This window comes from Pelodiscus sinensis, chromosome 20 (assembly GCF_049634645.1).
Source record: "Pelodiscus sinensis isolate JC-2024 chromosome 20, ASM4963464v1, whole genome shotgun sequence".
Classification (NCBI taxonomy): Eukaryota; Metazoa; Chordata; order Testudines; family Trionychidae; genus Pelodiscus; species Pelodiscus sinensis.
The window spans coordinates 6,081,485-6,094,787 of record NC_134730.1 but is presented as its reverse complement, the minus strand read 5'-3'; the positions used below and the strand labels follow the sequence as shown (position 1 = coordinate 6,094,787).

General features: G+C 43.4%; 1 protein-coding gene across 5 annotated transcripts in view; it reads right to left on the bottom strand.

The window, feature by feature from the left end:
• OGFOD3 (2-oxoglutarate and iron dependent oxygenase domain containing 3) overlaps positions 1-13,303 on the bottom strand; it is a 78,483-nt gene that overhangs the window by 16,195 nt on the left and 48,985 nt on the right. For 4 of the 5 annotated variants that reach the window (XM_006132382.4, XM_075903543.1, XM_075903544.1 and 1 more), the window contains one exon: positions 7,635-7,758. The exons of the other annotated variant lie outside the window; for it this stretch is intronic. In XM_006132382.4, coding sequence (XP_006132444.2) covers positions 7,635-7,758 — 124 coding nt within the window. The remainder of the gene's footprint in view (positions 1-7,634; positions 7,759-13,303) is intronic. 5 annotated transcript variants of the gene reach the window in all.

Below are 13,303 nucleotides of genomic sequence, written 5' to 3'. Positions count from 1 at the left end.
CGATGACAGCAGGGATAGGGAACTTATGGCTCATGGGACAGATCCAGCCTGTGGCTTGCCTGCAAGGCTGAGGGCTCCCCTCCACAGTGGGGACAAAGTGGTGCCGGCATTCTAGCAACACGAGGCGGCGCCAAGGCTTGGCATTTCCCCTCCCACGTGGCTGCAGCACCAGTGCCAGATCACCCTCCTGCACAGGAGGAAGGGAAAGGGGAGCCCTGAGCCTCCTGGGCCAGATCCAGGCAAGCTGTGGGCTGCATCTAGCCCATAGGCTCTGCCTGGCAGAGGGGAGGAAGCGGCTCAGCACAGAAGTGCAGGGAAGCTCTGTCCCTGTGCTCACTTGCAGGCTCCATCCCAGTCATCTTACATTGGCCGAGAACTGCAGCCAATGGGAGCGGTAGGAGATGGTGCCTGCAAGTGCAGGGCCACATGAAACCACCTTCACGACCCCAATGCCAGGTAGATATCCCCAGTCTCTGCCCCTTCCCGCTCCAGCCCACTCCTGAACCCTACCTTCAGCCCAGACCCCACATTCCAAGTCCCCTTTTCAATCCCCCTGCACCTTCACCACAAGCCTACTCCTGCAGCCTACCTCTAGCCCAAACCCCCACCCCCAAACCCAGCAACGTCTTCCCACACTCTGAACCACTCTTTTTGGCCCCACCCCAGAGCTAGGAGGCCCCACAAAATCTATTAGTCCTGGGCTTCCAAAAGTGCTAATCTGGCCCTGGGGAAAGCCCTGAGTTTCGCCCTCCCTTCCACTGAGGGGCTGGAGCTCAAGGGGAGTGAAGTATCTTTTTTTTTCCCCTCCTCCACACTTGGGGGCCAGGTCAGTAAGTTGTGTGACACCCACCCCTGACTACTTTTTCTGTGAGTCAGTGGCCTTGACCCAAAAAAGGTTCCTCACCCCTGGACTACAATTTAGTAACTGAAACAGAGAAACAGGCAATTCTTCCTGGCCAGACGCCCAATGTTAATACCTCATAATTAGAGCAACTGTGGTAGGAACTTCTTTTGCTATTTTCCCCTCAGAGACAGTTGAAAAATTTGTCACACGCTGGTGAAATTAATGATTAGAGAAGAATAAAATCACCACAGATACTGAATAATTATTAGTTAAATTATTGCTCTGAATTCATTTTCTACACCCAGAAATTACTAGATCTTTATTAGTAAAATTGGTGATTAACCTGTGGAACTCTTTCACAGCTGGCCTGTAATTCTCTAAATTATTATGACTTTCACCCATATGATTTTACTTTAATGTACAAGCACCTGGATTTAAAACTTTTTAAAATTATGGTTTTTAAATACAGAAGTAATTAAGCTGTCCGTTTATCACTAAGCGTACAAATGCTTTTTTAGATTCAACAGACTACCTGCCTGTTTTTTTCCACCACTGCACTTGTCATACTTCACAGTTTAATCCCCAAAGAAAGTCTGACAGTCTGATGCAAGGCTACTCAACTTTGGAAGCCCTGGGGGCCACAATGATACTCACTGTACATGCCGAGGGCCGCAACTTAAGTGTGGTTGCAAATACATGCAAATACAAATGTAAATAAATGCAAATAGCCTCTTTCATACTGATCGGCATGAATACAAAGATTAAGGCAAGACTACACAACACCCAGACCCCATTTAAGTCAGTTCTGCTGATATTAATAATATGCAATATTTATCTGATTTCCACTCATATGACAGCACTTTTAATGATCAATGACAGTCCAGGAATTCAACTACTAAAATGCATATCAACAGAGGATCACTATACTGACTTGCTGTTGTGGAGCATGTTCCCAGAGGAGGCCATGTTCAAAGGATTCCACCCGCAGGCTGTGTGTTGAACCCCACGTAAACCGAAACCGCGGACTGCACCGCAGACTGCAAAAGAACAGGTTGCGGGCCACATGCGAGTAGCCCTGGTCTAATGGGTGAACTAGAAATTATAACTGACCTCTCTGCATCTCATTAGGACCTCTTCCTCTACTACCTTTCTCTTCTGATGCCATTTTCTCATCCCTATCCAGGCACTCCAGCTCTAGGGCTGTCTCCCCCCTCGACCATACTTCTTACCATACCCCTGCTGCTGGGTATCCTCAACCCCTTATGCTTGCCATTTCCTGTCTCACCTGGAAATGCTTCTATATTTAGTGGAGTACCCCGTGTTTCTGAGGAAAAATGCATTTAGAGCTGTCTCCCACAGTGATTTTCAGAATGAGAAGAGCGACCTTTTTTGACACATGCGCTCAAATGATGCCAGATCTGCAAGTCACAATGTACCAATATACACTGCCCAATACCTCTGGAAGAAGCAGGTCACCATTTGGAAGTCAGCCACTCCAGAATGCTATTGGTACATGGCCAACCAATTGAGCATGGGGAGATATCAACCCCTTAGGCCACTGTCATGCAAATGTGTCATCCCATGGGAAAGAGACTGCTGCACCAAGTTACACAGCCGAGTAATGCTCCGGCAATTGCTGTTGGCTTCACATACATGGGATTCACAAACTATACTAGGGCAACTGATGGAACCCATGTGCCTATCATTTGCTCACCACACCATACAGGGTAGACAGAGTGTTCCCTGTAAGCTGAGCACTTGGGCAACCACCCAGGAAAGATTCAAATGCCACTCAGCAGAGCACCCACAGCCAGAAGCATGTGCTTCTACTAGTGGTGCACATCTGCACATAACTCAGTGCACACAATAAAACTGATTCCACACATGGATGGAAAAATTACAGAGAACACTGATGGACGCTATTTGTGGAACAGATTGGACACACTAGAAAAAAATGTGCCCACTACCATAGCAGTATGTTGTGTTTTGCTCAAGGGAGAAACTGCTAATCATGGGTGGAAGAATGCTGGTAGGGACGCCTATTGTTCTTATTTTGAAAATCAGGCCTCAAACTGTACAACCATGTATCCAGCTGTTAAGCCCATGGAGCGGATGTTTGGGATCATGGTCAGTTGTACAGTATAGTCTATGGGTTTTGGAAGAGGTACCTTGCTTAATTTTTTTGAATTCCATTAACTATTTCATCTTTATGGAAGATACTTCGGGCTTCAATGCTGTGCTGAATTCAAATAGATTAATTTCAAACTTTTTATTACTGGACAGCAAACAATAAACATCAAATCAAAAATAAAGTTTTATTGAATTGAACCTGCTGCTGGAGACATGTAACAGTGTTACACATGCACACAAACAACAGAACAAACCAATTAAATTCTCAGCAAACTTAGTCCACTATGTAAGAAAACACCAGAGTTTACAATATGAACCTAGTTGACGCATTTTAGAAGCAGATTAACTCAACTTGAACTGGTTCAAAACCCCTGTATAGATAAACCCTAAATCATCCATGTAAAAAAACAGCTAAAATGACTAACACAAGAAGGTCTTTAGTAGGTGCTCTTAGTTTAATGAACCATCAGCTTGCATTCTGCATCTGATCATGGTCATGTAAATTCTCCTGATGTTGAAAAGAAATAAGCGATTACTAAAAAAAGCTCTGAAACAAGAATCTGATTAGACAGAATGAAGTTCACAATTAAGTCTTGATTGCTGTCAGCAGAGGTGATGTCAGGAGAAGTGCAAAAGGTCAGAAAACAATTTAAACCCGTGAAAAAATCTGCTCTGTTACTTTGCTAGGGATGTGTATAGGACGACAGCCTTCCTCCTGCTCCAGAATAGAATTTAATCTAGTTCTCATCCCTCCAATCAAGCTGATATCATAGAACCACAGAATACTAGAACTGGAAGGGACCTCGAGAGATCATCGAGTCTAGTCCCTTGCCCTCATGGCAGGACCAAATACTGTCTGGACCATCCCTGATAAGACATTTATCTAACCTACTCTTAAATATCTCCACAGATGGAGATTCCACAACCTCCCTGGGCAATTTATTCCAGTGTTTGACTACCCTGACAGTTAGGAACTTTTTCTTAATGTCCAACCTAAACCTTCCTTGCTGCAGTTTAAGCCCATTGCTTCTTCTCCTATCGTCAGAGGCCAAGATGAACAAGTTTTCTCCCTCCTCCTTATGACACCCTTTTAGATACCTGGAAACTGCTATCATGTGTCCCACCCTCAATCTTCTCTTTTCCAAACTAAACAAACCCAATTCTTTCAGCCTTCCTTCATAGGTCATGTTCTCTAGACCTTTCATCATTCTTGTTGCTCTTCTCTGGACCCTCTTCAATTACTCCACATCTTTCTTGAAATGTGGTGCCCAGAATTGGACACAATACTCCAACTGAGGCCTAACCAGCGCAGAGTAGAGTGGAAGAATGACTTCTTGTGTCTTGCTCACAACACACCTGTAAATGCATCCCAGAATCATATTTGCTTTTTTGCAACAGCATCACACTGCTGACTCATTCAGCTTGTGGTCCACTATAACCCCTAGATCCCTTTCTGCCGTACTCCTTCCTAGACAGTCGCTTCCCATTCTGTACGTGTGAAACTGATTGTTCCTTCCTAAGTGGAGCACTTTGCATTTGTCTTTATTAAACTTCATCCTGTTTACCTCAGACCATTTCTCCAATTTGTCCTGATGATTGTGAATTATGACCCTATTCTCCAGAGCAGTCGAAACCCTTCCAGCTTGGTATCATCTGCAAACTTAATAAGCGTACTTTCTATGCCAATATCTAAATCGTTGATGAAGATATTGAAGAAAGCCAGACCCAAAACAGACCCCTGCGGAACCCCACTTGTTATACCTTTCCAGCAGGATTGAGAACCATTAATAACTACTCTCTGAGTACAGTTATCCAGCCAGTTATGCACCCACCTTATAGTAGTCCCATCTAAGTTGTATTTGCCTAGTTTATTGATAAGAATATCATGCGAGACCATATCAAACGCCTTACTAAAGTCTAGGTATACCACATCCACCTCTTCTCCCTTATCCACAAGACTCGTTATCCTATCAAAGAAAGCTATCAGATTGGTTTGACATGATTTGTTCTTTACAAATCCATGCTGGCTGTTCCCTATCACCTTGCCACCTTCCAAGTGTTGACAGATGATTTCCTTAATTACTTGCTCCATTATCTTCCCTGGCACAGAAGTTAAACTAACTATTCTGTAGTTTCCTGGGTTGCTCTTATTTCCCTTTTTATAAATGGGAACTATATTTGCCCTTTTCCAGTCTTCTGGAATCTCTCCTGTCTCCCATGATTTTTCAAAGATGATAGCTAGAGGCTCAGATACCTCCTCTATCAGCTCCTTGAGTATTCTAGGATGCATTTCATCAGGCCCTGGTGACTTGCAGGCATCTAACTTTTCTCGGTGATTTTTAACTTGTTCTTTTTTTATTTTATCTTCTAAACATACCCCCTTCCTACTAGCATTCACTATGTTAGGCATTCCTTCAGACTTCTCAGTGAAGACCGAAACAAAGAACTCATTAAGCATCTCTGCCATTTCCAAGTTTCCTATTACTGTTTCTCCCTCCTCGCTGACCAGTGGGCCTACTCTGTCCTTGGTCTTCCTCTTGCTTCTAATATATTTATAAAAAGTCTTCGTTTCCCTTTATTCCCGTAGCTAGTTTGAGCTCATTTTGTGCCTTTGCCTTTCTAATCTTGCACCTGCATTCCTGTGTTTTTTGCCTATATTCATCCTTTGTAATTTGTCCTACTTTCCATTTTTTATATAATTCCTTTTTTATTTTTAGATCAGGCAACACCTCCTCCCTTTTTTCCCTGTCTATCCTTCCTGAGCAAGCTGTACCCTATATCATTTAGGGGAACCCAGGATAACTTAATTACCCCAAAATGCTTTCCTCAAGTGTTATATTTTCTTCTTCAGACAATGATGAAATTCTAGTCCCTAGACTGTCATCATAGGGATCATGGTCAAGGTTCCTTCTAAGCTGCACAGCAGCACGGCCCCACGGCTGCTTAATCAGCCCCTACCGGCTGGGAGAGACACACTTCTCTGTCCTCTCCCAAAAGTGTCCCCAGTTCCTAATAAATCTAAACCCCTCTTCCCTACACCATCGTCTCATCCACGCATTGAGACTCTGAAGCTCTGCCTGCCTACCTGACCCTGTGCGTGGAACTGGAAGCATTTCCGAGAATGCCACCAGGACCTCTTGCAGTTCAATCAAAGGAATGTTAGCTAGAGCTCAACAGCTCCAGTACTGAGTAAAGAGATTTACTTTCCAGAATCCAACATATTTAAAGCTTTATATGTTAAAACTGACACTTATGAATTACTAGGGTTACCAGGTGGCTTCAAAAAAAATACTGGACACACTTGATCTCAGACGGGGAGCGGAGCTGGCCGGGAGGATGTGGGAGGAAGAGGGTGTAAACCAGCTGGCAGGAAGCAGGGCTGGCTTGGGAGGGGGGAGGGAGGGACAGCAGGACCGGCTGGGAGATGACGGGGGACTGGCCAGCAGGAAGCAGCTCTGGACGGGAGGGGATCAGGGGGAGCAGAGCAGAGCTGGCCAGGAAAGATCAGGAGGAGGAGCGGGGGAGAACCCGCCGGCAGGAAGCAGGGCTGGTCGGGGGAAGCGGGGCTGGCTGGGGATATCGGGGGGGGGGGCGGGAACCGGCCGATGAGAAGCAGGGCTGGCTGGGAGGGAGTCAGGGGTAGTGGGGCTGGCCAGGGGGAGGAGCGGGGGGAAAGAATTGGCCGACAAGGAGCAAGACTGATCAGGGTGCACACGGATCCCAGGGCATTACCCATCCCACGCGTTGTTGCGTACTGCCTGGCTGGTAGACACACACACACAGCGTGAGCGTGTCTACCACCCAGGCAGTTCGCAACTAGGTACTGATACTCCTAATAATAATAAACTTACCTAATTAGAAAATACCAGACACTTTATATGTCTGGTATTTTCTTAATTTTTTTCCCGGACAGAACCCTCAAATACCGGTCTTTCCAGTTCAAAACCGGACACTTGGCAACCCTATGAACTACCCGCAGAAATGAACTGGCAGTGAATGAAGCGTCTCAGGTTCCCTGGAGCAAATACATCTCAGAATACATGTGGCAGCATTTTGCACCCACTGACGTTTAGCTGAACTTCAATCCACCCTCAAGATACAACATGGCAAGACTCTTCATCCATGTAGCTAAAACAGGGGAACAAATACCCTGAGGGCCTATGCAGGCCCCTGCTTAGCAGGCTGGGGATCATGCTGAGACAGACTCTTCCCAGAAACAGTTAAAACTCGAGCAGTTCTAATTCTAGCTGTGTCAGGGAGCAGAAAACAGGAAATCAAGCACAGGGGAAAGCACTACTTCGCCATAAAGCAGGAGGCTTTAGAAAGACAATCTCATGAATCCTATTAAGGGAGGTTGTGCCTTTTCAGGAAGTTATTTCATGTGCCCAGGTAGTCTCGGATTAACTCAAATCTTGATAATTTCCAGTTTATTTCACCATTTCTTTCTATGTAGCTAAACTGTAGCCACAAACAAGATGAATTTTACTACTATCATCCCGTTAATTGCTGTGGCCTATCCAAACCACTTTCCTATGTACTTGACATACATTAGGCTAAATTTTATCCTCAGTAATACTATGGAATTCCAAGTGGGAGTATCGGACAGGACAGGAACTGGTCAATAGAGAGCTAGGTCATGAAGGTAAACTGAGAAACCTACCTGCTCGGGGTTCTACAGTCTTGTTAGCACCTACATCCATGAACACAAATCGTCCACCACCAAAATCCTCAGTGTAGTCAGACAGATAAAGCAGTGATGTATAGTCAAAGGAGCCATAAGTTACCTAGGAACCAAGAGAGACCATTAAATTACTTAACTCCAGCTTAGCTTCTCCAAGAATGCAAACTCCAGAGACAATTAGTCTGAGGGACTTTTTCAATTTTTCACATCTTGTTTTAGACATTCATTAAAAAGCTCTCTGAAGCTGGGAATGAACTTTTCATTTCCTAATAGTTTTAAAAAGACACATCAATCTATGAAGCAAAATGCAGGACAATGTAGCACTTTAAAGACTAACAAGATGGTTTATTAGATGATGAGCTTTCGTGGGCCAGACCCACTTCCTCAGATCAAATAGTGGAAGAAAGTAGTCACAACCATATATACCAAAGGATACAATTAAAAAAATGAACAAATATGAAAAGGACAAATCACATTGCAGAACAGAAGCAACCCACTCTCCCTACCTTTAATATCATCAATTCACAGACACTTACCTTCCTTCCTCCCCTCCCCCCCCCCCCGCATTCCCCTTCTGTTCTGCAATGTGATTTGTCCTTTTCATATTTGTTCATTTTTTTAATTGTATCCTTTGGTATATATGGTTGTGACTACTTTCTTCCACTATTTGATCTGAGGAAGTGGGTCTGGCCCACGAAAGCTCATCATCTAATAAACCATCTTGTTAGTCTTTAAAGTGCTACATTGTCCTGCATTTTGCTTCAACTACCCCAGACTAACACGGCTACATTTCTATCACATCAATCTATGTCAGTCTAACTCCTCTGACTGGTATTTCTCCTAGCCAAAAAGATACCAGCTCTAGAACTGACATTTTGGCTTGAAATCAAAAAAGTATAGGACCAGAGAGATAGATAATGTATCTAGGCGAAAATTCCCCATGGCTGTGATGAAAAGGATTTGAACAATCTCTAACTGATTAGCTTCACTTCTTATCTTAGATAAGAGGGGTGTCCAAACTCTACACCTTTTACTCCCTCTCCCTTTCATCTGTGAGCATGCAGGCTCACATAAACCGATGATTCATATCTTCCAAATAGACTTGCATTAGAGGAACAGCTCCTTTAAACAACCACAAATCTTTGTTTTGTTAAAAAGGTTCACAGATGGCTTTGGAAATAATTTTTTTTCCTACAACACACAGAGGACCACATGTTTTAAGTCCATCACACATTGTGCCTTTTAAATGTCTTAATGCCCTTCAGACTTTTTCCTTAATGTTTTTTACATTACTAATTTTGCTCAACACCTGTGTTCAAGAGGGACAAAATTCACTTTATGGGACTCATAACATGCTATGAAAACATTGAATACTGAATCTGTCTGAGCTCAGGCCATCCATAATTAGAATATTTAAATTACAAAAAAATAAGACTCGCACTATTCATATCAATAAACACTTTTCAAACCCACACATTGTCTTGACATTTCTGGTTCTATTTTTTTAAAAAAAGAATAGGTGTACTAAACGCAGGTAAAGCCAGAATTCTGACTGAGAAGCAGCTGCATATACTACATTGCATGAGCATGAACTACAAAAGAGAATAAAATAAGATTAGGAGAAAATTAAGATGCTAGATGACTTAAAAGAAAAGTGGCATAAAAAAGATACGATGTATTAAAATCCAAATCTGGAGGAAGGAGAAATTAAAGTCTCTGTAGCCTCTTAATTGAAACAAAATTAGAAATGCAAGGTGATGTGTAAGGGCTTTTTAAAGAAAAAAACCTTTCATAACTGTTCTTCAAGATGCATTGCTCATGTCCATTCCAATGTGTGTGTACATGCGCAGCATGAATGGCTGTCCGAAGATTTTTTTCCACAACAGTACCCATCAGGTTAGCTACGGAGCCCCCTGGAAAAGGTTCAGAAAAGGGCAACAAAAACGATGAGGAGTTTGGAACAGGTCCCATATGAAAAGAAATTAAAAAGACTTGGACATTTCAGCTTAGAAAAGGGGAGACTAAAGGGGGGATATGATAGAGGTCTATAAAATCATGACTGGTGTGGAAAAAGTGAATAAAGGAATGCAAGCACCATTGTTACGTATTTCGTAAAGACTCAAGGCACCATGGCCGGGCTGAAGGGAAGCACTGAAAACTGATAATCGTGTTCTGCCACTACAGAGTGGAGGAAACGTCTGCAGGCTGGAATGATGAAAATGTGTAAGTACACATCCCTGAGGTCAAGGACAGCTTACCAGTCCCTCGGGTTTAGGGAGGGAACGATGGAGGTCCATGCAGAAACCTGAGCTTCCTTATGAATGCATTCAAGTGCCTGAGATCTAGGATGAGGAGCAGACTCGTTCCCCTCCATAGCTGTGGGAATAAATAGTATTGGGAGTAAAAAACTCCAGGGGAACCTCCTCTATCACCCCCAGAATGAGGAAGAATTGCACCTCCAGGAAAAGGAGCTGTTCCTGAAAAGAGCTCCCAAAGGGGGGGAAGGAAGGGATAGCAGAGCAAGGGAGGTACAGAATTGAATATTCCATTACCACCATGCTCAAGACCCAATAGTTGGAGATAATTTGGGCTATGCACAGTGCAAGTGGGATAGATGGTTCACAAAGGGCAGGGAAGGAACTGGAATGCACATGAGCAATCACTCAAAGAAGTAGTGATATTATTAATGACATTTTAATCCCAAAACCTTGAAAGTTCATTAACTTTTTCAGGCTGGTAATAAATCCCCACTCCATAATTCTATCTTCCTTGCAACCTTGCAGAAATACCTTCAACTAAAAGGACACGTTGGCTTTAGGGATGTAAGCGAGTAGTCGACTAACAGTTAAGCAGGAACTTATCAGTTAGCACTATCAACTAAGGATGTTAAGTATCGGGGGTAATTGACTAATCAAATAGTCGATGCATTTTTGCATCGACTATTCAATTAGTTGATAGAGCACTTCCACCTTTGAAGTGAAGCAACAGCCCTAGGGCTGTTGCTACACTTCAAGGTGAAAGCACCATGTGGAGCTTGCGGTCAGCTGGGGACTTTGAAACACCACGAGGAGCCTGACGCCGGACTCCCTGCATTGTTTCAAAGCAGCAATGCTGCATGGAGCCCAGGTCAGCTAGGAAGTCCACAGCTGATCCTGGGTTCCACACGGCGCTGTCACTTTGAAATGCAGTGTACAGCCCGCGGTGAAGACCGGCGTCTGTCCCCAGGCTTCAAGTGGCACTGCCACTTTGAAGTACTCCCTCTTCTTCCCCCCTCCACTTCATGCCTCTATCTGAAAGAGGCAGCAAGAGGGGGGAGAAGCGACTAGTCCTTCACATCCCTACTATCAACTACTTGCTCGTTCCCCCACCATCACCCCACTACAGCTCTGCACCATTAAAGGGACAGGGGAGCCGGCATGCAAGATGCTAGCTCAGTCCTTGGTCCCACAGCTATTAGAACAGCACACACACACACACACGCTGCCACTCTGCACTATTAAAGGGACAGGCGAGCCAGCATCTTTGCATGTCCGCTCCCTTGTCCTTTTAATAATGCAGAGTGGCAGCAGAGGGTTGTTCTGAGACTTGTGGGACCAAGCATTGAGCCAGCCTCCCCTTGCACTGTCTCCTCTGTCCCTTTAACAGTGCAGAGCTGCAGCAGAGGGGTGTGTGTGCATGTGTGTGTGTTGAGACCCGGCAGGACCAGAGACTGAGTGCTGTAACTGCCCTTCCTTATCGACTAATTGAGTAGTCTATGGAAATTCCAGCAACTACATGATTAGCCAATAATCACTACTTAACATCCTTAGTTGGCTTGCACGGGAGGTAAGGCCACAGGTTGGTCTAAGAATGTTTCTGGAATGGGAAAACTCTCTCTCATGACACAGATATTCATTGTAACTTACTCTTTCTCGTCAGTGCCTGCAAGTCTGAGGCTTTAGGGGCATTTATTATAATACACAATCACCAGTGCACTGCTCTCCACACTTTAGGTGAAATCCTCCATTCTCTCAACCTACCCCATCAACTCTGACCCTATGACTCACAAAAATGGCTTTATTTTTTCAGACACTGAAATAGGGACATTGCATATGGCTACAAACAAAGTCATATATCCCATTCCTCCTCCTAATTAATAAACTTGAAAAGAAACTGCAAAATCTTCTTTGTCAATGTTTTCAGCAAGGTGTTAGCCAGTCCTCTGCAAAACCAATTACAGTATTCAGCAATACAGCACTTGCAGCAGTGTTACCAACAGTGTATGTTCCAGCGTAGAGATAGTGAGGATTTTTTTTTTACCAGCATATCATCTAATCTTTAGCAGCAAATAGCTTTTTCTATTACTGTTCTTCATGACAGCTAGTAATTCAAAGAGAGATCAGTATTAAGAACCGGTGACACTTTATAAGTGGGTACTAAATTACACTAAACTAAAACAGCCTCTCTGGAATAATACATCTCATGAATGTCAAATGCATTTATTATCCCAGGAACATTAAATATCAAAAGGTGTAATAAATTACACAAAAAAACTCTTATAATTTAAACCATCTAATAAAAATCATACTGATAATTTCATCAAGAACAATTTTAATACCTCTTCATGAAAAATTTAATTAAATCATATAAAGTAGCAAAGCTAAGATCATTTAAACATTTCTGCTAGTTAGTTTGCACAATTACGGAGCATGAGCCAACGAAACTCTCTAATGTGCACTATGCTAAACTGCACACCTTTTATAATGGGTTCATTTTTTTTTTCAAACGACAACATAATTAGCTCATTATGAAATTTCATGTATTTATCTGCATTTCAATTGACAAAATTAGGTATATTCTGATTCTCCTTAGGTTTTTTAAAGTTGCATTTGTTCATTTACTCACCAATTTGATCTTTTCAGTAATGTGAAATAGGGAAACCTATCATCAGCAAGGATATAATGCATTAGCATTATGCTTCAGGATTCAAACATTAACATGAATAGGCCTGAATTTGAATCCTATTTTCCAATCACACATTCCATAGCATAAGGAAACGGGTAATTAAACCAAGTTCTGAGCCCAAAATAAGAACCCTGTTCAAACGCAAACCAGCTACGATTCAGAAAAAACTATCTCCTTAGAATCATAGGGCTAGAAGAAACTTCAGGAGGTCATCGAGTCCAACCCTCGCCCAAAGCAGGACCAATCCCAAATAACCATCCCAGCCAGGGCTTTGTCGAGCCGAGACTTAAAAACCTCTAGGGATGGAGATTCCACCACCTCCCTAAGTAACCCATTCCAGTGCTTCACCCCCCTCTTAGGGAAATAGTTTTTCCTAATATCCAACCTAGACCTCCCCCACTGTAACTAAGACCATTGCTCCTTGTTTTACCATCCGTCATTACTGAGAACAGCCTCTCTCCATCCTCTTTGGAACCTCCCTTCAGGAAGTTGAAGGCTGTTATCAAATTCCCCTTCACTCTTCTCTTCTGTAGACTAAATAAGCTCAAATGCCTCAGCCTCTCCTCATAGGTCCTGTGCTCCAGCCCCCTAATCATTTTGGTTGCGCTCCGCTGGACCCTCTCCAGTGTGTCCACATCCTTTCTGCAGTGGAGGACCCAGAACTGGACACAGTTAATGAACTTAACCCAAAGGAAAATCTGTGG